This window comes from Podarcis gaigeae, assembly GCF_964106915.1.
Source record: "Podarcis gaigeae genome assembly, chromosome: 4".
NCBI classification, from domain to species: domain Eukaryota; kingdom Metazoa; phylum Chordata; class Lepidosauria; order Squamata; family Lacertidae; genus Podarcis; species Podarcis gaigeae.
In genome coordinates, this window is record NC_139677.1 from 72,993,502 (window position 1) to 73,021,254 (window position 27,753).

General features: G+C 41.3%; 1 protein-coding gene across 1 annotated transcript in view; it reads right to left on the reverse strand.

Moving 5' to 3' along the window:
• Positions 1-12,490: 12,490 nt before the first annotated feature.
• Positions 12,491-27,753, reverse strand: part of ZPLD1 (zona pellucida like domain containing 1) — a 33,656-nt gene continuing 18,393 nt past the window's right edge. The window contains exons 6-11 of the mRNA XM_083737049.1: positions 20,867-20,964; positions 19,627-19,707; positions 17,633-17,804; positions 16,058-16,166; positions 14,537-14,566; positions 12,491-13,541 (exon numbers count right to left, since the gene is read on the reverse strand). Of these exons, the coding sequence (XP_083593175.1) occupies positions 13,363-13,541; positions 14,537-14,566; positions 16,058-16,166; positions 17,633-17,804; positions 19,627-19,707; positions 20,867-20,964 (669 nt within the window). The 3' untranslated portion in view covers positions 12,491-13,362. The remainder of the gene's footprint in view (positions 13,542-14,536; positions 14,567-16,057; positions 16,167-17,632; positions 17,805-19,626; positions 19,708-20,866; positions 20,965-27,753) is intronic.

Sequence of the window (27,753 nt, forward strand, 5' to 3'; positions counted from 1 at the left end):
AAAAAATGGAGTAGAGTGTAAAGTATTGTTTTCCCTTTGTTCAGTAAATACTGTATCTGTGGCTTCCAGCTTAGGTTGTAGTGAAAAAAGACTCCCAGGTATTTAAATTTGAAAACCTGTTCTAATTGGACTCCATCTAACTTCCAGCTGTAAGTTTTCCGAGACCTGGTAAAGACCAGTACTTTAGATTTTCCATGATTAATTGTCAGATGGTTGAGTTTGCAACAACATGATATCACATGCTTCATGTAAGCGTGCTTGAAGAATTTAATTTTTTTGAATTCTGAAATGAACTATCCCATACATGGATTGAAGAGAAGACTGGAATTGGTGAAAAGGTTGTATTTATGAATGGGATGAAGAAGAAATTCTGTCAGCCATAAATGACAAGAACAGGCAGCCAAATTGAAAAGCCTAACCTTGCCAAAAGCCAATCCAATTAAGAGCAGATGAAAAAGGACAACCGGATGAGAAGCACCCAAAGTCCAACCAGAGTTCACCCAAACAATTCCTAGGACTCAGCTGCATTAGTCAAAAAACAGCATTTCAAATGTGTTATAAACAGGCAACACCAGGCGGTGCTGTGGAGCACAAAACATTTCTATGAGATTTTACGTAGGGGTTTTTCCCCCTTTGGTTATAATGATTTAATTTACGACTTATTTATAGCATTTTTTCCTGTGTTCAGATCCACCGCTGTTCAACCCAAGGGCTAACTGCCATAACCTACCCTATATATATGGATATATAGCTAGTGAATGTATTACAATAATGTCCAAGCAAAGAGTGGCTACCCTTGCAACCGTCATATATTTTGATTAATGGAGACAACAGGTATTTACTTTGAAGCAAGTCTCATTCAAATCGGTAGTACTTACTCCTGAATAATGTCAGGATTGGCTTGCAATGAAGTAACTTTTCCCTTTCACTTTCAAGTAAAACACAGCTGCCAACCAGCAGAGGCGAGATTAAAGTCCCCTTAACAAAAACAAAAAAACACCACCTTTTTCAGATATAGTTGTTCCGAAGCAGAAACCATTGTGGTATACCTTATCAGGCAATTATGGGAAATAGGTCAGAGAAGCTGAGACTATTCAAATGTCACTTTTGAGTTCCAAGAATCAATCATCAGCAGGTCTCTGATAATAAAAGGAAACTCTCCAGACCCAGCGGGGAGGAGGGGAGAGAATGAAGAGAAGCTATTTCCAGAAAAACATCAATGGCTTTTCATGAAAACAATATTGACTCTCAATTATCTAGCAATAGTTTATTCTTATAAGAAACAACAGGAGTGTCACCTAGAAGGTATCTCTCTTCAAATAAAACTTTTGATTTACTTACATGATACCTGGTATTTCCACCTGGAAACATCAGACTAACATCAGAATAGCATACCGAGTGGATTTAAAAAAATTAAAATAACCAAAACTATAGGGAAAGCATTTGTGCTATGAAACACTTTGCAGTTCTTTTTTATGGAGAAAAAAACATGCAAATCCATGTTTCCTCACCAACAAAATGCATATGGAGCACAGAAGTTCCCACACCACAGCTTTTAGGCTGATGAAATCCTCTTCCTCACTCAGTTTGTTTATATGCTTGCATTTCCATGGGTTTTAGGCTGTGAATACTTGAAAAGTGTTGCTGCAATCCTGTACACACTAACCTAGAAATATTGAGCTCAGTGGGCTGACATGTTTAGGATTGCACTCACATAAAGTCTCTCATAAAGAAAGTGGTGGGTGGCAGAGTGGTTGGAGCATGGCCTGTCTGTGAGGCTGTTGCCATGGCTACTAGGGGCACTGAGCATTTGTGGACGCCGAAGAGCATCCATTATGGTTGCCTGGCACCGGTTTCCTTTGTTCTGCATCTGCGTCCCTGCCCCAGCCTCTGAGGAGGAGGCACGGGGTGGGAGAGGGGACACTGATGTAGAATATGTCCATATTCTGAGGAATGTTTAAGGGTATGTGAAATGCACAGAGCAAAACATCTCTCCAGGTATAAACCTCTTTGTCCTGAAGAGTCCAACCCCCCCCCCCAAAAAAAATGACACTGCAGCCACCACTTCCCCTTAATCCAACTTTGCACTCAAAACAAAACGCACCAGCTACACTGTGTGGTGTTGGTGCGCGACTCCAGGATGAGCCCAGCTCCAGCTTTTCACATCTGATCGTTGTGGCCAGCCCTAAGTTTCTCTCAGGTGGAATCATTCCCCAGACATCTTAACCATCTCTGGGGACACTTCCCATCACAGTCATTCAAAAGTCTCACAATGTGTCAACAACAGTGAAATTGAAGTTTCTCTCAGGTCTGGGGATTTTTATTTTAAATGGCAGAACAATTCCTTGCCACTCACATAGTACCTTCAGCCGGGTGAGAGATTGTCATTAAGCACACAAACACAGCTCATGCTATTAAACATTGCCACTGGATTCAACCAAAGAGCAATCGCTACAGATCTTGCCTAAAGTTTGGTCACATGGGCCAATTGGTGGCCTCTCAGGAAGGTAGCACATGGCACAGGCTCAATTTTGAAGAAGCAAAGTACACAATTCCTTTTAATATATATAAAACCCTCAGATTTGTACAAACGGTGTGCTACTTTTTAGATTTGTTCAGATACACTCGCTCCAGCAATAGCTGTAAACATCAATTAACCAAAAGAAAGGTTTCACCCCCCACTTAGTTTTACAGTATTGTTGTGGGTTTTCAGGGGGCAAGGATCCCCTAAAATTCCTGAGTGCCAGGTTCTCCCCATAATTTCTGAAAATAGTATATGTGGGGTTTGAAGTCAAGCCAGCTTCCTCAGGAGACAAGGAGTGGGGTGGAGTTCCTCCCCATATTTTAGGAAGACACTAGTCTCTATTGAGCCTTGATTTCTCAATACAAACCTGGAGAACTGCCAAGACCCCTGGAATCTTGCTACCGCTTGGCAGAGATTGGGTGGCCATAACAGTATATTACTAATCATTTCCTTTACCTTAACTCCCTGTTCTTGATACACAAAAAATATATTCCTTCTCGTAGACAACTGAAGTATGGTCTGTATGTGATGCTCTCACTTACGTTAAGGGGCTGCTTAGAAATTCTGCAAACCAATTCTATAGATGGCCTTGAATTGTATGGTTAGGCTCTGCTACAGTTTGCTAACACACCATAATGCAATGCAAAACCTGCTAATGATTCCCCTTTCCAGCCTTTTATATGAGAAGATGCTATGGAAATGATTGGCACTGTAGACAGGAGCAAAACCCTTCTGTAATTGAATTTCACAACTGAGAAACTCCTGATGTGATTTTTATGGGTTTTCCTCCCTACAGCAATATTTGCTTTTATGGTATTCTACAGAGATATAGATTGTTTTGAGGGTTTTCCACCCTTTCATTCACTGTTGTTTCATTCATAAAGATCCCAACCTAAAGGGCAAAAACTAGCTCAATAATTCCAAACCAATTTGTTGTGAAGCTTTTTTCTGACTTAACAGAGCAAACATTGCTTTAAGGCTCAAGACTTTCGAAACATAGAATGATATCCATACAGAATGGAAAGGTATGGAGAAGGAAGACAAGGTCAAATGCCCTATATGATATACTTTCCAGCGTATGCATATTCCAACAAATACAGTGTACCTTTGATTTAAGAATTGTAGTACATGCTATTAATTGATACCGTTTCATAGTTTGTTTTTCAAGTAGTCAAGCTACATTTTGTTATTAGTGGCAGGCCTCCATTTCCCCCCATGAACTAGAAATATTTTAAGTAAATAAACTAATAATGAAAAACAATATCCAGTCATCCTAAGGGCGCTACCGTACCTGTGGAAAGAATTGCCATGGGGCATAATTTATTCATTTACATTATTTTATATGCCACCCTTTGCATAATCCACAAGGCAGTTTGCAGCAAAGCAAACAGATGAAAATACATAGCATCTGTAAAAATAACACAATACTTTTTTATTAAAAAAAACTGAATAACAATTACTAATGATAATAATCATGCTTCTCCTCTAAACACTCACAGAAAAATATGTATCTTAACAAACCACCTAAAACTATAGACCAGTGCTTCCCAAAGTGGATGATACTGCGCCCCCCAGGGGGGCGCTGAAACAATCCACAGGGGCGGTAGAAGTCAGGTGCAAATGGGGGTGTTGAATAAAAATAAGGGGCAGTGGGAGCATAAAGAAAGAAAAGAAGAAAGATTTGAAAAATCATTTGTACATGTTTCATCTGTTGTATAATGATACTTACTGATGTAACTTACAGTTAAAGTTATAGTGATTGCTTTATTTTCCAAATAAACACACAAAATGGCACATAAGAGAATGCAAATTTGTCATTGCAACTTTCTGTTTGTTTGCTTAAAGAAGGTAGATTTCCAGGGACCCTTGAGTTTTTGTTTTTTTCCTGAAAAGAAGGCACTAGTTTGGATTCCTCTGCTATAGGGGTGTGTGTTTTGCTATACACTATATTGCAGCATTACTGTCAGAAATGATTCATGGGATGGTGCAGAGCCACTACACTAAGTTCTAGGTAGGTGTGTCACTGTTGCTTACCAGAAGGAAGGAGGTGTGAGGCAGGAGGGAGGTTGGCAAAGTGCAAACATGTGGTAGGAGGCAATCTGATGTTCCTGCCAGTGCTTTTGCACTGCACCAACCTCCCTGTTCCCTCACCTTGCCCCTCCCCATTTTCCTCCCCATAAGCAACAATGAGCCAGCTGCTACCCAACCCAGCAAACTGCTTCTGATTCTGGTCATTGCATAATAAAGGAAAGCCAGCATTATGCTCATGCCCTGTAACAGTCAGGAGTTCTCAGCATTCTGGTTTTCCATTGAGTTCTATTCCATATAGTAATTTTTTGAGGTCATGGAGATGTGCACATATAATGGCCAGCAAGCCGTGATCCATGTATATCTGTGCATTCAAAGAGGATGAAAACTGAAGAGGTCTCATTGTTCTTTATCCACTCAAGTGCTGGAGTTTTTGGTAAATGGGAAAACAAGAAGTTTTAGAATCTAGAAGTTGCAATGACTCCCCCACCCTAAAAGAATGTCGTTTGACTACTCTTTAGAAATCCCAAACCCCCTAAACTCATGCCTTCAAACATCTATGAGAATAAAGGCAAGAATTTTCAGACTATTTATTTACCTATAGGCCCATAAATTCCTGACACTTTCATTGTATTTTTAATGCTGATCTTTAATGCTATTATATTTCTTTTCCTGACAGCTGGATGTGAAGTGTGACAACTGCCAAGGAAGTATTTTCTCAAACACCACAATTATGAGCCACAGTCTGCCATAAACAACACTATAAGCAATGCTAATTTGGAGCAGCTTGTGAGCTTACATCCGCACTGCTGACACCACGACATTATGTAGACTAACCTTAATGACTCCAGTTATATGATGCCTCAGTAAATTTGCTGGCATTAGACGTACAATAGTGGCAAAAAGCATTCCCTCATGCAGACTTATATTGATTTGAAAGCATGCTGCTTCGGGAACAAAATAGCTTGACTGTTAACAAACCGATTGTGGCTCTGTATCAGTCACAAAGATTTGATAGTTTAGTGATGCTATATTTTATTCTCTGTTTGCTACCAAATAAAATGCAAGAGTCTTGTTATCTCTGGCCCTAATCTAGCAAGCCCGTGAGACCAGCCGGGAGAATCAGGTGATAAATGCAATCAACATCACTGCTGGATATGTGAGAAATGAAGTGAGAGGACTTTGCCCAGTTTAAAGCATTAGCTAAAACACCATTCTTCTTCCAAATATTTATTTAAACATATTCTCTGGTTGCCTGTGGTAGCATGCTTCCTAAAGAGGATTGAGACTGTGGCATTGGGGGAAGCGGATTTTAACCCTCCCCTTCAACAGGAAAATAGAACACAGGAATACAGAAAGCTGCCTTATAACGAGTATAAGGTTCATTATACTATTGGTTTCTTCTAGTTCTTCTAGGACACTGAGATCCAGCGCTGAGGGCCTTCTGGCGGTTCCCTCATTGCAAGAAGTGAGGCTACAGGGAACCAGGCAGAGGGCCTTCTCGGTAGTGGCGCCCACCCTGTGGAACGCCCTCCCATCAGATGTCAAAGAGATAAACAACTACCTGACATTCAGAAGATATCTTAAGGCATCCCTGTTCAGGGAAGTTTTTAATATGTAATGCTGTATTGTTTTTAACATTTGATTGAGAGCTGCCCAGAGTGGCTAGGGAAACTCAGTCAGATGGGTGGGGTATAAATAATAAATTATTATTATTGTTGTTATTATTATAGTTGAAGAAGCCAGAGATAGAAAGGGGACTTTTTGTTTGCAAAGTAAATGCTCAGCCACTGAGCTAGTCTGTCCCCCAAAACTTAAGTACCATATTGGCCTGAATATAAACTGCACTTTTTCCCAGATTCTGATTGTGAAAAGCTAAATTGTGGCTTATATTCGTGACCTTACACCACTGGCAAAATGGCGCAGCTCCCCCTCACCCCCAGGAAGAAGCACAGGGCAATGGTGCCCGTCCTGTCCACGGCTCCCAAGTCTTCCCCAAGCCGCCAAATTTTAAAGGTGTGACTTATTTGCGGGTGCAGGTTATATTCAGGCCAATACGGTAAATATAAATAAACAAAATTGCTCTCATGTGAACATAGGAAGGTACCATATGTAATCTGGGGTCTTCAACTTTTCTAAGTACAGATAGGTAGCCGTGTTGGTCTGCCATAGTCAAAACAAAAAAATTCCTTCCAGTAGCACCTTAAAGACCAACTAAGTTAGTTCTTGGTATGAGCTTTCGTGTGCATGCACACTTCTTCAGATGCACACGAAAGCTCATACCAAGAACTAACTTAGTTGGTCTTTAAGGTGCTACTGGAAGGAATTTTTTTGTTTTAACTTTTCTAAGCTCAGTGTTTTCTACACAGACTGGCTGCAGCTCTCTGGGGTTTCCAGCAGAAATCTTTCCCTGCCCTTTGTGGATATTGCAGGGTTAGACCTGGGACCTTCACACACATTTTCTCAGTTGAAATTCCTATTTCCTCCCAACCCACCATGAAGCGGCTGTTTGCCCATATGGGAAATAATACAGGTTAAGCTTTCACCAGTGGGGCAAAATGTTAATTTTAATTCGTATCAGGGGAACCAACTGAGAGTGGGACAAGGGGCCTTGGCCCCCCCAAAAAAGAATCAAGGAGGGGGTCAGGCCCCCTCAATATCCTGCAGTGACGTTTGCACAGTGTGCACAAGTAACATGAGCGCATCACATAGCCACCTCAGTTGCAGGGGCCAACCAGTGTGCTTGGTTCTTGGGATTTGATGGGAGGAGAGAGAGAGAGGAGAGAAGGGAGGAAGCAAGGGAGGGGGGAGAGAGAGTCCATTGCTGGCTGCTTTTTTAATCTGAAAGTGCTATTTGCGGCAAACAGCTCTGGGAGAAATCACAGCAGAGGTGGTGGTATGGGGTCGGAAGAGTTAAACTCCTCCTCAATGTACACCATGGTACCAATCCAAGTGAGGGGCTCACAGGCCAATTTTTTGGGGGGGGAGGGAGAGACCAGCAAACTTTTAAAGATGCATGCTCAGTGTAATGTGTTGCATGACCACTGAAGTTACTGTCCCAGTCCAGAAGTAGGTCTGTTGCAGTGAATCTGATCATTGTTTTCCTGTCATGTAATGGTGGAGCAGAGCAGGTATACCCCTTGCAAAGTAAAGTTAACCCAGTGTGGCTTGGACCCTGTGCACTGTCATAATGGTTAATCCAATATGGCTTAAAACCTCAAGATATATATGCATTGTAATGGTTTGCCTGCCACTTACAATTCACACGTTTATGAGCCACTCACACTGCACGGTTTTTTCCTACAACATCAGATCAACAAATGTGTATGTGCTCAAGTTGATTGTACGCATACCATCATGGAAAGGCATATTTTCACCCTCACAGGGAGAAATAGGGAAGGGCATCTATTATAAACAGCCAGGGGGAGGATGCAGCGCAGTTGTTTTCTGAGTGGAAGGCAGTAAAAAGCAAACAATTTGCATACCATCGTAAAGAGAGATTATTGCCTGTCTGAGATACACCTGTAAGCAGAATTAACAAAGTCAATCAAAGCCACAAGAACAACAAGCTAGGCGCTGAATATCTCACTAATGAGTCCTTGCCGAGCAAAGCGCACATAAAGCAATCGGAACAAGAGGGATTCTGAGCAGCTGAACAAACAGGACAATTAAAAACAAGAACAAAATCAGGAAACTGTACAAAACTGAACGACAAGCAGGGGTGCCAGACTGGTCGCCCAGAGACGATTTTTCCCTATAAGGACACCTACAAGGTTCAAAGCTGCTGACATAGCTTGTGAGGTGCGGGACCTGAGGCAATAAATACTTGGGTGCCAAATGATAGTAGGAGGGGAAGGGGCAGCACCTGAGGTAGAAGTGAGGTGGTGACTGGGTCAGAGGGCAGCTCTGTTAGCACCACACAGGGGTGGCAGATGCTGACTAGCCAGCTGTGCTCTGCAAGCCCCACTTTCACAGATGCACCCAAGGCTGGTGTCAACTATATCCCTGCATGACAGTGACAGAGCCACACCCCTTCCTTACCTGCCACCTCACATCTCACTCAAGGAAGGAGGGTGTGGTGGATCCTTCTCAGCTGCTCCACAGCATTCATGGGTTGAATACTTCCTTAGGCCCCATGCCTCACAAACCACATCAGCATTTTTCAAAAGCTGTGGCAGAAATAGGCAAATCTGTCACTCTCATATTTTCTCTGTTTCTCTTTTTTCCCCAACCTCAAATTCAGTTCTCCATGTTTCCACACCACTTGGCATTGGGAGTGGGAGAAAGCCCTCATGAAATTTTGTCAGCATTTTACTGCATATTTCTCTTAATGTGCACATTGTTATGTGCGACTTTTCCTAATATTCACATTTTTTGCAAAGCAACTTTCTCTGAAATAAAGTGTTTTTGTATGCTAGTGCCATGAATATATAGAGTTCTGTTGACACTTTAGCATGTACAACTTACTTGCCTGGAGGACTGCATTGCAAAATTCAGAAAAGTGCAAATTTTGAAGGATGGCTGTGCTTCAGTTTGTGTACTGATTCTAAAAGTACAAATTCAGTAGATTTGCCTTTAAATGAGAACTGAATGAATTTATCCACCATCTGCCTTATACAAAGCCATATCATTGCTCTAGCTAGCTAGCTCAACATTGCCAATACGGACTGGCAGTGGTGCTGCAGGGTTTCAGGAAGTGTGTCTCTCCCAGCCGTATCTGGAGATGCTGAGGTGTGAAGCCAGGATGTTCTGCATCCAAAGCAGATGCTCTGTCACTAAAATATAGCCCTACACAAATGCATTTACCTTATGCTGTGTGAAGACCTGCTGATGAAACATGATCTGTAGCAAAATCCAGCTTTTATGGGAAGTCATCCAGAGTGGCTGTGGCATGATGATGATGATGATGATGATGCTCAACAAAGGAATCATACAAGCATTGTTCTGACTTTTCTTCCAAATTATTTTATTAAACAATCATGTTTTACATGTCATCAGATCTAAACCCTGAAGTGCAAAAACATGATTCTGAGGTATTAAGACTGGAGGAAACCATGCACATCATTGTTATGAAAGACCCAACTCTATAGTAGGTTGGATATCTTATGAACTTTATAGGCCATTTTAGAGGTCCAAAGTGAACTGATATGACAGGTTGTTGTTGTTTATTAACCGTATTTAGTCATGATATTCAAATAGCCCTGATAATTAACCACTTGTGTTAAGTTCACACAGAAAAAGACAGACAAAATTAACACAGGAAACTTGACAATACCCAAAAGGTACAATATGCAGCCATTCGACTTGCTCAGACTGCTAGCTTTTGAAAGATAAAATTAGCATCCAAACTACATCCCACTATACATTCTGCCATTATGTAGCCTCACTTATGATCAGTACCCCTTACATATTTTGGTGAGCTGCACAGAAATATCTAATGTGCTACTCCTAAATACCTGGTTATAGAAACAAAGTCACTTGGGTTCTGCTCATCCGAAGTTTACTAGATGACCTAGAGTTGTGAGGAGACAATGTATGTTGATAAGATGCATAGCCTGTTCTTCTTTAAAAGGCTTCCTTTCTTAAGCAGTAGTTATCTCAAGGACAATTATATAATGTTGCTGAGAGGAAATGAAAAGAGAAAGGAATCCTTCAAATGGTTGACCTGAGGCAGAATCCACTTCATACAGTTAAAGGTAACAAGTCGCCCACGGAACTAATGGTCACATGTGTTCAGCAGTTGCAGCTAGACATGTTAGTTCACAACCCAGAGATTCTCCTGTAGCTTGATATCCAGGCCTGGTGTCAGGACCTGACACCTCACACAGCTGTTGGTAATGGCAAGGCCTACTGGTACTGGCACCTGCCCTGGGCCCTCAGCACAATGAACTACTACCTTAAATTTCCCAAACCGCCCACAGCAATGCTGCATCAGGTTCTCTGGGGCATTGTGGAAAATGTAAAATGGCGGCTCATAGACATCTACCACAGCTGGAAGGGCACCAATATAGGAAGTGGCCCACAGGTTGCCTATTGCCAAGAGACCACTCATACCTGGATCTGGCCCTGCTGACAGCTGCCTCTAACTCAAGAGATGAGACAAATGATCTTTGTCTTTATCTCTGGTTCCCTTCTCACCTGACGTCCATCATATCCAGAGTTCTGATTTCTGCAGCAGGTGTAGAAGAAAACAGATGATCCAACTGGGGAGCTAGCAGAAGCCCAATTGCCACCTGAACAACTTTTTTCAGTGGTAATTTTAAGGGTGCAGTAGGGTGCCACTTAATGAAGACACAAATAGCCCTAGACCAGCCTGGGTTCTCTAGATGCTTTATGCCAGCATGGTCAATGGTCAGGGCAGGGGTGATGGGAGTTGTAAGAGGAAAATAGAATGTGTGTATGTGTCCCCCATTGCGGAAGGCTACCCTAAACTGTCACTACTATCATAAATATACTAGTCCTTCTGTGAAAGACCATTTGAATGTCTGCATTCACTGTGGAGTTATGGGATCTTCAAGAAAGAGGCCATACATTAATGAGTCATTCAGGCTAGCTAAATAGGTCATTTTCCCAAGGCAATAAACAGACTTCAAAGTTCACAGTTTTCTAGACTCTATGGATTTGTTCCACTTTTCCTAAGGAACAAATCCTCTACAGACCGTAAAAAATGATCTTGTATACAGAGAAATTTGCAGTAAAGATCATGCAGAGACGGCAATCCAAAATGTACTTTTTCCTAAGTACAGTTAGGATTGCAGCCTCTTGTGTTTTCCATGCATACAAAATGTAAAATTACTTTTATATAAGCATAGTTAGGATCAGAATGGAACTGTCCCTGAAGTCTCAAAAACTTTTGAAGACACTGGGTATTATTTGCTTTCTTTTCCTTTAGTGGTGGTAGGTTCAGGACAACCCTTCCTGTATATTCCATTCCTAAAAGAGGTTACTGAAGTCCTAGACAGAAGGTCCTCTTCATCCCAGACAGAGAATTAGAATTAAAAAGAAGAAGAAAACCAAACTATTTACTGAATCTAGATAAGGTCTGTTAAGCATTGAATAACTGGGTACCTTCCAGTCTGAAGCATTCTTTTAATTATTATTATCCTCATCATCATTTTTAAAGGCATGTAGTGTTTTTTTTTCCTTAGGGTTCCTATGACTGATTTTTAAAATTATTTTAAGAGTTAGAAACACCTTTTGTAGAGATGTTTACATCTTTTGTGGACCAGAATTGAATTCTGATCCAGTATTCACACTAGGACTGGATTAATAAACAATGAAAAATCAAAAACATTTTGAAACAAGAATTTGAGTTTGCATAGAAATGCAATGATTATTCTGTGATTTAGGTTTCCATGTGAAAAATATGCAGGGGACAGAAATATTTATTGAGCAATGCTTTCATTGCAAGTGTATTTTCAGCACAGTGTCATTGTTTCACTAAATCACTGCTGCTGCTTCAGTATCATTCTTTTCCTCTTGTTATTGCTACTTTCTCCCTCTTGGATTAGGTGATTCCAACAATCAGATGTCATGTGGTGAACATGATGATGCTATGACTCTATAGAGTCCAATCAGATCTGGCTTGTTGCTGATGTCACTGAGGCCAACAGTATCGATTCAGAGTGAGGGCAATGCATCCTGGATAATTTGCAAAGGTGATGGTAGCCACTAATGAACATGATGACATCATGATGGGACCAACTAAGTTAGTTCTTGGTATGAGCTTTCGTGTACATGCACACTTCTTCAGATACCAGTATCTGAAGAAGTGTGCATGCACACGAAAGCTCATACCAAGAACTAACTTAGTTGGTCTTTAAGGTGCTACTGGAAGGAATTTTTTTTTTTTTTTTTTTACTATGGCAGACCAACACGGCTACCTATCTGTAACTGAATCATGATGGGATGTAGCCACCATGAGATGGAGTTGGCTATGAGATGACATCATTAAAGGTAAACAAATTCAATGCAAAGAGAGAGCAACAGAGTGTAATGGAAATAAATAGATGAATGTTTTCAAAGCAATTGAAAACCCCAACTCCAGGGAACAAAACACCAAATCAGTAGGGTGCTTTTCAACACTGCCAAAAACATCCCACAAAACAATTAGCAGTTTCAATTCAGTTGTAAATTTGCGATATAAAACATTTTTGCATAGGCAAAATATAATTAAACACAAGTCAACCATGTGCCCATTGTGGCCATTTCTTTGTTCAATGGGGAGGTACCCTGAAACAGAGCAGAATTCACCCCACTGCAGCACTTGATCACGTTTTCAAAGCAATTTAACTACTTACTATTTTAAATGGTTTGCAACTCCTTTTTGTAGCCCAGTCAGTAATGAAAACTATATTTCAAGTGCCAGGTTTTGTACAGAAAAGTTTGGCATAAAACGTATAATGTTGTAGAAAAACTGAAGAGAGAAAAAATAAAGGTTGTCCTTTTCAAAGGAGCTCATTAACTATGCATGTTTCATAGCGCTCGTGTTTGTATAATTTGAATGCATTTGGGAAAGGTTTCTGCCTTGAGCAATTTTTAAACTTTACGATCCCACTTGGAGGTTTAAAAACATTTGGGTTATCAATAATCCCATTGGCAAAATGTCAAATAGCTTTGTCACGCACATACACGAATGGAAAAAAGAACAATCATTACCTTTACTGCTTATTATCTATACAATAGCGTTTATAAGGCTATAAGTAAGAATAGCTGGAACTTGAAAGCAGCAGAATGCCGCCTTGGTGACGCTTAAAAGGGAACACATTTCATGGCAATCCCACAGAGAAAATCCAAATGATTTGTTCCTTCTAGTTGAAAACTGGGTTTCGTACAGCATTCAAAACTAGGCTACTGCTGGACCACTTTCTGTGGAGGAGGGTGAGGGAAAATATGAAAAAAATTGTGCTCATAATTCCTAAAATTACTACTCCTGAAATCAAAGCACTGGTGACTGAATTCAGCTGGAAAGCAGATCCATTTGGACTACCTACAAAGGAGTAAGAAATGAAAAGGGAGGTGTTTACAGGCACTGAAATTGATCCAACCAAAGATACTTAAATTCCCATTTATTCACACTTAAGTCCCATTGATTCCAGTGTGAGAGATAAGTGTGAGTCCACATATCCACTAAAAAGTAAGCTCCACTATTTCAATGGGGCTTACACCTAGGACAGTGTGAATGGGGCTGCAGCTTGCATACACACTATAACTTTAAAGCACATTCAAAACACATTGCTCCCTCAAAGAATTCTGGACACTGTAGTTTCTTAAGGGTTGCTGGGAATTTAAATATGAAGGGGTAAACTACATTGCCCACAATTATTTGAGTGAAATAACATTGTTTGAATGTGCATTGTTTGAGTGTATACAGTGGTACCTCGGGTTAAGTACTTAATTCGTTCCGGAGGTCCATTCTTAACCTGAAACTGTTATTAACCTGAAGCACCACTTTAGCTAATGGGGCCTCCTGCTGCTGCCGCGCCACCGGAGCACGATTTCTGTTCTCATCCTGAAGCAAAGTTCTTAACTCGAGGTACCACTGTATTACAGGCCGGTTTTCTGAACCAGGAAGGGTGGGGTATAAATTATATATATATATATATATATATATATATATATATATATATATATATGTTTGCTTTCGTAGATTTTCACGGGTACAGGAATGCAGGTTTTGGTGTCCTCGGGTGTCTTCCCGTGTAAAAGTTGGGGTGTCTAGGCGACGTTTCGACGAGGTCTCACTTCAGGCACCAGCCTGAAGATGACGAGTGAGACCTCGTCGAAACGTCGCCTAGACACCCCAACTTTTACACGGGAAGACACCCGAGGACACCAAAACCTGCATATATATATATATATATATATATTATTAGTGTAACATTAAAATACTCCTTTAAAATAAAATAAAAATAATAATAATAATAATAATAATAATAATAATAATAATAATAATAATAGTTTACTCATATTGGTACAACTTACCAAGCTGTGAATTATTAGTTGGGGTCTCATCTGTACAAAAATATAAAAATAGATACGTTGTAAATTTAAAGATATTATTTGAACAGCATCTTTCTGCTCATACATAATCTAGGATACTTCAAACAACTTTTTTGAGATTATTAGTTTGTCACCATCAATTTGTTTGTTCAGATTAATCTTAGATCATTTTTTATAAGACAGATGCCCCTGTGTATATTTACCTGGAAGTAAGTCCCATTGAATTTACTAGGACTTACAATCAGTGCTGTGTTGCATACTTTAAGGAGTGCTAAGAGATTATAAACAGTTGTTCACATTTGGGGTGGAGGGTACATGTGCTCCAAACATATAAACAGAATTTGACAGTTATACCTCAAACAAACTTTGCTTGCATCAGACAGCCTCTTGCACTGAGTGCCTGCTATGTCTAAGCCACTCATGCACAGTTGTTGTTTTTTAAAGGACTAATTATATGTAAATTTATATTGCAAAATTATAGATATCATACCCGTAATACACGTAAAAGAGTCAGGCTCATGCTGTACTCTATTTCTGCAGCATAATTTCATAAGGGCATGAATACTTGGGCTGTACACCAGATTTGGCTGAGGCCCAAGCCAAATTGAGCCCATATGAAGGCATCCAGGGCAAGATCAGTCAAATGGGGATGAAATAGTCACAGGTTGGGTTGGATGGCTCAAGGAATCGGGGGCTGTCGGGGATCAGGACATCAGGCAATAAGAAGGTGCAGGCATCAGGCAGGAAAGCCCACAAGAAAGGCAGAAGTCTATGTGACTGCTGGCTGCATATTCCCAGGTGAAGGTAGAAGCCCAATACCAACTGATTCTCCTTCCTGCTTAACACCCCACCCCACAGGATCGATGCTGAGCAGAGACAATGATGTTGTGGGGTGCAGAAAAGCCCTACAGGAAAGCTGCTTGTGAAGTAGCACCATATAGGATCGGTGCCTCCATGCAACAGCTGTTGAGCAGAGGCATCAATCCTGCATGGCGCAGGGTGCTTACAAATATGCCTTCCCCATAGAGAAGCCACTTAGGAAGGAGCGTCCTGCAAAACAGACCCTCTTGGTCGGTTTAATTAGTTGGGTTTTTAAAAACTAATTAAACTAATTTGGATCCAAAACTAATTTGGCACTGGATCCAGGGTAGGGCAGTTGATCCAGAGCAAGCTGACCTTATTGGGAGTGGCTCTGAATCAGAGGCACTGAATGGCTTGGGCAGCCCTAATGAATACCCACATATTTTTATGCAGTTATATGCATTGTTGCAAGCATCTGCATACACGCCAGTTACTTCAAGTGTGCAATATTATATGTATAATGATGCATACAAATAAACAAGAATTCTTTGCATTTTGAGCAGAACTAGGAAAACTGTCAAGATTAAGTAGCAAGACCAAAATTATGAGTAGGACTTAATTAGATGTCACTCACGGAAAATTATCCTTAAACAGCAAAATGGTTGTGTTTTTGAAATCATGCAATGATATGATCACGCCTACCAGTTCTAGTAATGATGGGGCCAGCAGAGATTACAGCACTTCCAGAAGTACTCTGAGGGCTCCAAGTGGTTCTCTTTGCTGCATCTCTTTTTTTCCTGTTACTGCAGATCTGGAGGGGCAATGAAAACAATCATGATTTCAGTGGACAGAGAAGTACATTCCTCCTGTATCGAACATTTTAAAAACAAGCTGTTTTTGGTCGTACAGTCGTACCTTGGAAGTCAAACATAATCTGTTCCAGAAGTCCGTTCGACTTCCCAAATGTTTGGAAACTAAAGCATAGCTTCTGATTGACTGCAGGAAGCTCCTGCAGCCAATCAGAAGCTGCAGAAGCCCCGTCGGACGTTCGAGTTCCAAAGAACATTTGCAAACCGGAACACTCACTTCCGGGTTTGCGGTGTTCGGGAACCAAAACATTCGAGTCGCAAGGCCTTCAGGATCCAAGGTACGATTGTATTGGAAAAGAAACTATGTACTTATTAACTTTGTTGCGTGCAATCTTTTGTTACAACTCCTGAAAGAGAGTGCGGTCTTGTCCATGCCTCTTTGTTTCCTTATATATTCAGGACTGGTTTTGAGAACATAGATCAGGCCAGTGGCCCATCTAATGGGTGTCCTGCTCTCACAGTGGCTTACAGAAAGCCCAGAAGCAGAACCTAAGCACAATAGCACTCGCCCTTCCTGTCGTTTCCAGCATCTGGTATACAAAAAGTTACCATCTCCAACAGTGGAAATATAATATCTAGAATACTATGGCTTGGCCCCAGCAGTGCCCTTCTGCAAACACAGGCACTTTGAACACGTTCTCCCTGAAGACTCCTGACTCCTGTGCCAGCTTCAATGCTTTTCTGTTCCCCAAACCACAGGAGGTTTTCAGAGGGTGTCAGAATGGCACAGGGGGAAATGGGAATCAATCAAGCAGTTCCACTTACTGATCTCTGGATAAACTCAGTGTGTTGTAATGGTTAGAGTGTCAGACTAAGATCTGGGAGGCCAGGATTTGAATCCCCACTCAGCCATGAAGCTCACTGGGTGACCTTGAGCCTCTTAAATGTGGAGGGGGGACGTCTGTTTGGGGGGGAGGCAGGAAATAAATACAATGAAATAAGTAAAATAAATGGGTATGACATTTGGTGTGATTCATCAGGTTCTTGTATGTAATTTCTGCAACCCCCTCATCAGTAGACCTTGTTCTAGATAAAAGCTCTGCTCATTACAACTTGTGGGAAAGTGAACTTATCCTTTACTATGATTCCCTCTACAAATTCCCTGCATTATAATTTCAGCTCTTACATGATTGCTTGACAATGTGAACCTGATCATTCATAACAAATCTGCCCTTTCTGCCATACATTGGCAGTGAAGGGACTGCCATAGCATGGTAAGTTAACTACTGCTTAAGCTGATTATATCCCAGCCTCCATATTTAAAACACATCTCTAAGAGCCAATTGCTTTAATATGTTACTGATGACAGTCAATGGCTCGTTTTGTTTTAATCACTTGTCTATACACTGTGCAAAACATTCCAAGTTTTGTTCCAATTGCAGCATTACCAAAAGACTCCAAAACCTACAGGAGCAAGAAAGGGGCAATCATCAGCTCTGCACAGCTTTGTCACACAATGGAGAAAAACTGTGGACATTTTCTGGTTCTTGTGCTTCACGAAGCGGAACACCTCGAAAGAAAACCGGCCCATTTGACTCCTGCCATTTTCAATGATAGTTGTCTGAGGGTCCTTGTCGCAGCTGGAGGAAAAGATTGAAACGGGAGTGATGTTTTCTGGTTCCCAGGAGGTTAGAGTCTCAAAGAAAAACACTAAAGCATCCTGACTACTACTAGATGGTGGGGAAATGGTGTTAGAAACCTTTGGTTTCATGGGTCTAAGGGCCCCAGAACATTTCTGGTTCTGGCCAGTGCTTGCATAGATCACCTGGAACCCATGTACAACTCCTTGAGCTTCGTGATGGAAGAAAAATATTAATGAACTAAATATAAATTAAATACATTGGCTCAACTTTTGAATACCATATTTTTTAAATTACATTTTGCAGCCCATTTCTTGATTGTAATGTACAGTTGACACATGCTTTATCCTTGTCATATTACAGTGGTACCTCAGGTTATAGATAGGTAGCCGTGTTGGTCTGCCATAGTCAAAACAAAAAAAATTCCTTCCAGTAGCACCTTAAAGACCAACTAAGTTAGTTCTTGGTATGAGCTTTCGTGTTTTGACCTCAGGTTATGTACTTAATTCGTTCCGGAGGTCCGTACTTATCCTGAAACTGTTATTAACCTGAAGCACCACTTTAGCTAATGGGGCCTCCTGCTGCTGCCGCGCCGCTGGAGCACGATTTCTATTATCATCCTGAAGCCAAGTTCTTAACCTGAAGCACTATTTCTGGGTTAGCGGAGTCTGTAACTTGAAGTGTATGTAACCTGAAGCGTATGTAACCCAAGGTACCACTGTAGCCCATTTGCTTTTGTACTACACCTCATACTTAGCTCAAAAGAAGATCTGTTCAATTACTCATCCTCATCTTTTCATTAGCTCCTGCTAACCTGTTTACATGCAAAGCATGGTGTAGAAGTTAGACTGCCAGGCTGCATTCCCATGGCAGTTTATTCTATTTTCATGTCTTGTCCCTAACTGTTATGTTCTGTATTATATTTGAGCTTTCACACAACGTAAAAGCCACTTCTGGAACATTAGTGGAGTATAGTGTAAGCTTAGCACGCATTTCCTTGTTATTTGCTTCCAGGAAAAAACTGTTTGCAAATACAGTGGTACCTCCATTTGCGGACGGGATCCATTCTGGAGGTCTGATCAAATCCCCAGGTTTCCGCAACCTGAGGACCGCTTCTGCTCATGCACACACGGCAAAACCCGATAAAATACTTCTGGGTTTGCCGTGTGCACATCCCAAAGTTTATGTAACCAGGGGGTTACATAAACGGAGGTACTACTGTAGTGTGGAAATGAGAGCCAAACTTGTGCTATATTCCTCTATAGTTCCACAGAACTGGATGGAGCAGCCCAACATATGAATGTGAGTTAAATATCATTCCCTGCCAGGTGGATCGCCATTATGGTAAATGCTTTTTTAAAACTATGACATCATATATACGTGATGTATATATCACTGATGGCATGTGAGGCACCCTACTGTAGCTTGGTCAACAGTATCACCCAACTGATCACCAAACTACTCCAGGGTGCACTGCCAGGGTAGTTTGAACATTTGTGTAGGCTCCTGTAAACAAACTTAGGGCTATATATTTAGTGTGCATATATTGAAACAAGCATGTAGGGTAAAATAGGCTCAGTTGATACCTGCTAATGATAGTCATTATTTACATGAATATTTAAGCACGTATTTCTTAGGTTTCAGTTCTTCTTATAGGGTTTCTTGTGACGTGAGCCAATATTTATTTCACTACTATAGTAACATTATACATGTTTTATATAAAAAACAAACTTTGAAAATAATTAATACATTTTATATTAATCTGTTTTAACAGTGTAGTGTGGCAGAGAAACACTATATTTGGAAGAAGAAGAAAATCTACCTAAAGAAGAGATCATATCGCAGATCATCATTTGGATTTCCAGATGGAGTAGTATAGCAGTAGTCCATCAAAACATTCCATCTGTGCAGTGAAAGATAATTAACCGCTAAGCATTTCTTGAGATTCAGCATATACATATATATATACTGTATATACATCCATTGAAAGTGCTGGCTGATAATGTGCCACCATCTTCCATTATGATTCAAAAGATGAGAAATACCCTGGTGCCTTAACTGCAACAAATCACTGAATAATGAGTACAATATAGCTAATGTGAAGCTATAGGCTCACCTAGGAATTGGTGCAGCTATTATAGTCATGAAGTTATGAAGTGGTACTGATTTGCTATCATTTCATTGGCTACTTCAGACTTCATGAGATCATTTAGCCAGAAACCACATTTGCCTCTTTTATAATTTGAGGCTGCTACATCTTGTGCTCAAGGAAAGAGAAAATAACTTTTCACTGAGTGTAACTACCACTGACATTCTGCAACTTAGCTGGAACATTCAGCAAGCCCTACCTGCAGGGAACAAGGCAGAGGGCGTTCTTGGTAGTGGCATCCGCCCTGTGGAACGCCCTCCCATCAGATGTCAAAGAAATAAACAACTATCTGACTTTTAGAAGACATCTGAAGGCAACCCTGTTTAGGGAAGTTTTTAATGTTTGATGTTTTATCGTGTTTTTAATATTCTGTTGGGAGCTGCCCAGAGTGGCTGGGGAAACCCAGCCAGATGGACAGTATATAAATAAATTGTTGTTGTTGTTGTTGTTGTTGTTACTCTCTAGGCATTATTCTGTCCCAGTTTCTGGCAACCTAGCAGTTCAAACACACGCCAGTGCAAGTAAATAAATAGGTACCACTGCGGCTAGAAGATAAATGGTGTTTCCAGGCGTTCTGGCTTCCATCACAGTCTTCCGTGTGCCAAAAGTGGTTTAGTCATGCTGGCCACATGACCTGGAAAGCTATCTGAGGACAAACGCCAGGTCCCTCAGCCTGAAAAGCGAGATGAGCGCCATACCCCATAGTCGCCTTTGACTGGACTTAACCGTCCAGGGGTTCTTTACCTTTTTTTAACCTTTTACCTCTCCTAAGCAACAGTGACTCACCTGCCAGGAAGCTGATGTATTGGCTTCACCCCACATGAAGAGTCACTTCTGCCAAGGAGCTTGTGTTTCTGGGACCACAGATTTTGTTGTGGGGGTGGAAGTGGGAGAGACATATCATTTACCATACCTGCCATCGAGGTTTGTTGCTCTAACAGCTGCAAAAACTTTTGTTTTCAACGGTAACCCTGTACTGGGGATAATCAGCTGCTCTCTGTAGGTGGAGTCCTGGAAAAACAAACAGTTCTTATCACACACCAACAATATGACCCTATATAACATAGATGCGTTTGCAGTCAGCTGGTGAGGCTACCAGACTCAAGATTTAGTCTCAGGTATGTGTGTAGAACATTTCTCACTGAAAGGATCAGGTAACAATGGAACAGTTTGCAATCCTCTTGGAAAGCATTGCTTCCAGGCAGATATCCTTAAATCTTCATTGCGTTATTGGATATTGGTAGCAAACACAGGGCTGGTAACCCAGGCTATCACTTCTCACTTCCATAGTCATGAAAAAGGACCAATTAGCAGGAAGACAGTTGTAACAGAAGGAGTAGCACGCTTAGTAGTAAATTTACTTCCTGCCTTTTACCAGTGGGCCTTAGGGCAGGTTACAACAGTTTAAGCTTTTGAATTAAGATCAGTTAAAGCAGGTTACAGTCACAGGAATAGGGTGAAGAGAACTTGAACCATCCTTCCCTTCTATCACTTTCATCCCCAAAACTCTCTTCTTTACTTTTCCTTTCTTTTCCCCACTTGAGAAAGGAAACACAGATCTGGTAACAATGTCTCTCAAGGAGGTGTACTGGGCGACAGAGGGAAAGCTGAGCAACCCTGCCTTTCCACATCTCTTCTGCCCCCTTTGCAGTAGAGAAGTGGAAACCTAGATTTGCTAAGCTTGCCACTGATTGCTTAGTTTAGCCCTGATACATCAGAAACGATCTCCTTCCTTGGGATCATTTAAATAATGAGTGGGACTTGTGCATGAGAATGGCTTCACCTTGCACTGCTTCACTTTATGTATCGAGAACCACATAAAAGTGGATCAGCACTCAGACATAATTCAACATGACCAAATGCACTTAGAGTGAACTGTGTTTAATAATGCTGTAGATTACGGGAGGCAAAGGATGTCAGTATATATCGAGATCATATCTAGTGGAAAGATATGTGGCAACAGCAAGCCGTGCCAGACAATTTGCAAAGAAACTAAATCAAATACTAGCCATGATATGTGAATAGAAAAACAAAATCATTAAATGTGTCATATAGAATCTATAAACCAAGTGGTGGAACACATTAACATGGAAATAATCCCTCTATCCAATTTAGCAGCATTTTGTAAAAAATAAAATCTGCCAAAGAGTTCTACTTAATATTAGAATGATGACGCTACAATCTTTCAGTTGGTAGTAGTAAATTTAATCCTATTATTCCCTCTTTTGCAGCTATCCAGAATAATTTCCCCAGAACCCACTGCCATTGCCATTAGTTAGGATTCAAGAGGAAGCCTAAGATAATTAAATACCACAAACCCATTGATAAGCACACAGTTATTAAACTTATAGTGAAACACTATACACAGCAGTAATACCCGCTAAGTCCAGAGATATATACTACCAAGTAAAGGGGCATAGCGATGGTGGGCAGCCTGTAACCCTCCAGATGTTGCTGGAAGTCAACTCCCATCAATCTCCACCCACCATCACTAACAGTCACGGTTTGTGTACCTTAAGAAATGAAGTTGGTTGGAAAACAAGCCTACTCACAAAGGACTCCAATGTGCATGTACACAAAAGCTGATACCCAGAACAAACTTAGTTGGTCTCTAAGGTGTTACTGGACAGATTTTTAGTTTTTTAATTTATTTCAACTGTGTCAGACCAACACAGCTACCTACCTGAATCCAATGGAACTATCACTGCAATCCTATGCACAAGTACCTGAGAACAGGTCTCACTGAGTCTCTGTGTTAATTTGCCTAGAATTGCAACTCAAGATTGCAGTCCTAGACACCAGTGGTGGTCCTTCAGATGCTTTGGGCTCCTGTTCCATCATCCCTTGTCATCAGCCATCTGACTGAGGCTGAAGGGTGTTGGAGTCTAACAGCATCTATAGGGTCAGACACAAGTTCCTCAGTCATGGCCTAAGCTAAGGCAACAATGAGGTCTTGGTTTTGCATGGCGTCCTTTGTACTCTACTAGAAACTGAATATAGCCCTTTAGTCAAACCTGTGATGTGAACCTTAATTGCACTGCCTGCAGTTTCCTTCTGCCTCCAAGGGCCAAAATATCACCTTATTATTTCCTCCTAGTAGAGTTTTTCTGCCTCTGCTTTATTTTTTGTATGTGTGATTCAGATTTTGATCACATTCTGTTGTATATAAATGGTCAAATGTTAATTAAAGTACATATATAATAATGGCACTTGCATTATTAATTTACACCACTAATGATTTGTTAGCAAAAAGAAAGTTTTGGATAATGAAGTGAATTAAACAACAGTTTTAGCATTTCTTCCTCAGACTGCACTTTTCTCTAGAAGTATTTAAGTCACCCTCTGGTAATGGTGAAGAATTGTACCTCAATTCATTATGCACACACAGCACAGTTTGACTTGAGTATATTAAATTTTAAATGTATGGAAATGAATATGTTTCATATTCATGCTTAATTAACCACTGTCCTCCCAGAGCAAGGTCTTGACCCTAACAAAACCCTTACTCGTGAGCATATCGTGTTCACCAAGAAATCTCAATAAAGCCAATGGCAAACGTAATGCAGTTGTATGAATTCAGTGGAAATCCCAGCAGGAAGAAAAACAATTCTCCCACTCATCCAGAGCTGTAACTTTAAGCTTGAACAACACCCATATACATTTAAAAAACCAAGCCCAATTCAGGCATCCTAAACCATAATGCAGGACCAGTTCAAGACCTTCTGCTACCTGACACAAATCACAATATGGCTCCCTCTCTTTTCCACATGCAAAAGCCAACTAAACTGGAAGTTGAGTATTATTTCAATACTTCCACTGCATCTGAGAGCAACAAGCTAATACTGAGGAGCAGAACAGGCCACAAGGTACATAACACTCTGTCATCCAAAAAAAGGTTATGGCCGGCAGGCCCAGCCCACTGATGGGACAAGGTGAGGCACCTGCCTCAAGCAGCAGAAACCCAAGAAGATATTGTGAGATCTCACTGGAAGCCAGTGCCACTGCCAGCACTTTACGGGCAACACCATGCAACACAGGTAAGAGAGCTGCAGGCAGCAGTGGGGGAGGGGAGCAGCACATTCCCATTTCACCTCAAGCGGCAAAAGGGGACGCACTGCTCCTGGGCCAGGGGGCTCAGAGTTGTCCCTGGTGTGTCCCAGAAGTTGCCACCTAAGGTGGTTTCCTCAATCTGCTTAATGGAAGGAATGTCCCCATCCTACTGTGATGAAGGAAAGGCAAACAAGCTCCATTTCCCATTGCTGGCTCCTTCAAGATTCAAAATCGTGCAGGAACCTACATGAGTAAAGAAAGCTGCTCGCTACAGAAGTTATCCCACCAAACGTGATTCTAATCATGTGGGAGATTAGAACAACTGCACAGGGCTACTGTTGTCTTAAACTGAAATGGGGATCCTAGCTTACAAATAAAATCCAGTAGCTTAATATTCAGTATTACATCTTGAAACATATTCATGTTGACCCACGACGATTCATGCTGTGATATCTTAGATATCAATTCAATAATGATTTTACTCATGCACATGGAGTTCTATCCTTGCTCTCTGTGCGGTGATTCTGTAGGTTCTCAGTGTGGTTCAGTTTGAGCTGAAGAAAAGATAGTTCTGCTGAGCACCTATTGGCTGCTACCCGTGCCAGCACTAACAACCACATGCATTCTCGGGAGCAATTTTGCAAAAATAATTAAATAATCTTATGGTTTTATTTTAAGTGAAGGTAGTAGAATACATATGTAGTTCTTTGAAGGGTAACAGCCCACCAGATGTACAAGGCATGGGGCAACAGCAAGACTGCTGGCTAACACACCTCTTGGACACAGGCAGTAACTCAGCAATCCAGCATTCACTTGTTGGAAAGCCTCTCCTCCTTCCAGAGGGGAGGGGTTGTGACCAGGAAACGATTTCTGCATCACGCAGGGGGCGTTTTTGCCCCCTGCCCTCTCACCATCGCTGGTGCTCCACGCCCCCCCCCCCCCGTTGGGCACCCAATTGAGTGGCACCGGGGGCATGGTTTAGCCTCTCAAATGCGGCCGCGCCAGCTTCCCCCGCCATTTGCTCCCAATCTACCCCTGATGTCACCGGGGGTCGTGCCATTGCCCCCCGCCACACAGGGCAGAGCTTATAGTTGTATTTGCATCAACAGGCTCCCCCTACTGGTGGTTAACCCCTCATTCAGACTCACCCCTCTCCAAGTGGGTGGAGTCAAATTGTCAGTGGTCCAATGCCTAAGCCAATACCTTCTCACATGTTGTAATCAATAAAGTTGTGGCCCTTTTTTGCCCATAAACCTAATATACTGTGTCCTTGTGTCTTCATTCCCCAAGCGGGGATCAGGTCCTCGAATCAAAATATATTTCTATAACAAAATGATGCAAAGCTAGCTTCTCACCATAGATGAAGATGCTCCTATGACTATCCTTAGACTGCTTTTAGAAATCACTCCAAGATATTATTTACAGGATCAATGTACAGGATGACTTACAAAAGCAAAATTGTAAAATGTAGTGTTTATTGAGCAAGATTGGAATGTTGATTGGCCCCATATGATGTATTCTCATGTGTTCTAAGAAAAACATTTTAACTGAACTTTTCTGAAGCAAAATCCCCTATACCCTAAATACAAGGGTTTTTGTTCCTAAAGTTTTAAGAAACTTTCTACTTTCTTACAAAAAACCTCAGTATTTTTAAAAATGGAAGTAATATCATCTCCAGTCTAACATATCTCTGAACTGTCAGACAGCAAAACTTACTTGCAAACAGGAAATTCATTTAAACGCAATTGGAAATATTCTGCTATGATATTTATAGCACATTCATTACACCCCAAGTTGAAAGCACAGACTTTTAAATCATCTGCATGAATTATAACCCAGGTCCATGATGACATGAATAATAATCCAAAAAAATGGATTTGTAATTTACTAAAATGCTGCCTGAGAAATGGAAAGCTGATTTTTAAATCAGACATTTGAAGGGATGAATAAAATTTCTAATCAACACAAAAATAACAGTTGGAAGATTAGTGTTGCTGTTATAAATAAAAGCCAGTAAAAGTCTTTTAAATTTCCTTTCCAATGTCCCTGTTTATGCAATACAAGTTTACACAATTACATATATTCAAATCTGATTATCATGCTAATAAGAAGAGAGAGAAAATCAGCAGTCATGAGGAGGTACTTAAAATTTTAGCCCACCCACTGTCCAAAAGAACCACAAAGAAATAGCATTAGCATCGGTCTATTGAAGTTGCTTACATATTCCACAACAGTAGTTGTTGGTTATATTTTACACCATACCAATGACTTAGACATGGTTAGGGTGACCAGAATAAGTCCTTCCTTGTGGAGTGGAAGGTACCAAAACAGGTGTGTGTGTGGACCAGCTTGGTTCCACTCCTGGCACAAGGCACCAGTTGAACTATTCTTGTTAGAGCACGTGTGAACATTTGTTAAAGGCAATTGTCTAACAAAGGGTCCTCCCTCCCCCTATTGTTTCCCATTGTCTATTTAGAAATGTAGGCTCCTTCAGAGCAGGGACTTGCCAATTTTGCTGTGTAACTCTCTAAGGCTGCAGTCCCTTGCAGACTTCTCAGGCATCAAGCCTCTTTGCACTCAGTGGGAGCTACTGCTGAGTAAACATGCACAGGATTATGATATAAGGTGCCATGTACACTGATGATGTTATGTAACTAATAAAATCATTATTAAAAATTATAATTCACTTTTAAAGTTACAATTTTCACTGCTAGATTTGCTCTTGCAAACCAGGGATGCAGTCATACTAGATGAGCTGAATTTAGTTCCCACTAAGATCCATGGTGGGACATGGGTGGCGCTGTGGGTTAAACCACAAAGCATAGGACTTGCCAATCAGAAGGACAGTGGTTCAAATCCCCGCGATGGGGTGAGCTCCCGTTGCTCGGTCCCTGCTCCTGCCAACCTAGCAGTTCGAAAGCACGTCAAAATGCAAGTAGATAAATAGGTACTGCTCTGGTGGGAAGGTAAACGGCGTTTCCGTGCACTGCTCTGGTTCACCAGAAGCTGCTTAGTCATGCTGGCCACATGACCCAGAAGCTGTACGCCAGCTCCCTCATACAATAAAGTGAGATGAGCTCTGCAACCCCAGAGTCAGCCATGACTGGACCTAATAGTCAAGGGTCCCTTTACTCTTTACCTAAGATCCATGGTAATTAAGCCTTCATTTCAAAGGGACCCAAATGCAATTATCTTAGGCTGGATCTAACATATGATTTCCGATATTTCCAACTTAAGGCTGTGAGCGCCATTGCATATATAGCCAAAATGGTACCACCCATACCCAAGTGGAAGGAAGGCTAGGCAGCTGTGGGAGAACCCCAAGATTTCGAGAAGTGCAGGTGGAGGAACCGAATCTGAGAACTCCAAAGAGCCACAGGAGAACTGAACATGCTTAGTGGGCATTCTGGCCAACTATTTTGAATGGGATGGAAATGCAGAGGGAGAGAGAATGAAATAGAGGGGTTAGTCCCACTTACAACATTCTATAAGTCAGTCATGGTAGGTGCATTAGCAGAGGGCATAGCTGGCTTTTATAGCCAGAGAGCAGACCAAATGAAAGAAGTTTCCCCTCTGGTCCACTCACTAAACCACACTCCCAAGCTTGCCCACAATTGGCTGCAACTATGGGCAAGTCCCAGGAGTCAGCACCACCAACAAAGGAGGAAGTGAAGTCCACCCCCCAAAAGATCGCCCCACTGCCGCAGCTGCCACTCCCCTCTGGCCAGCAGGTGAGCAGCCATTGCTTTA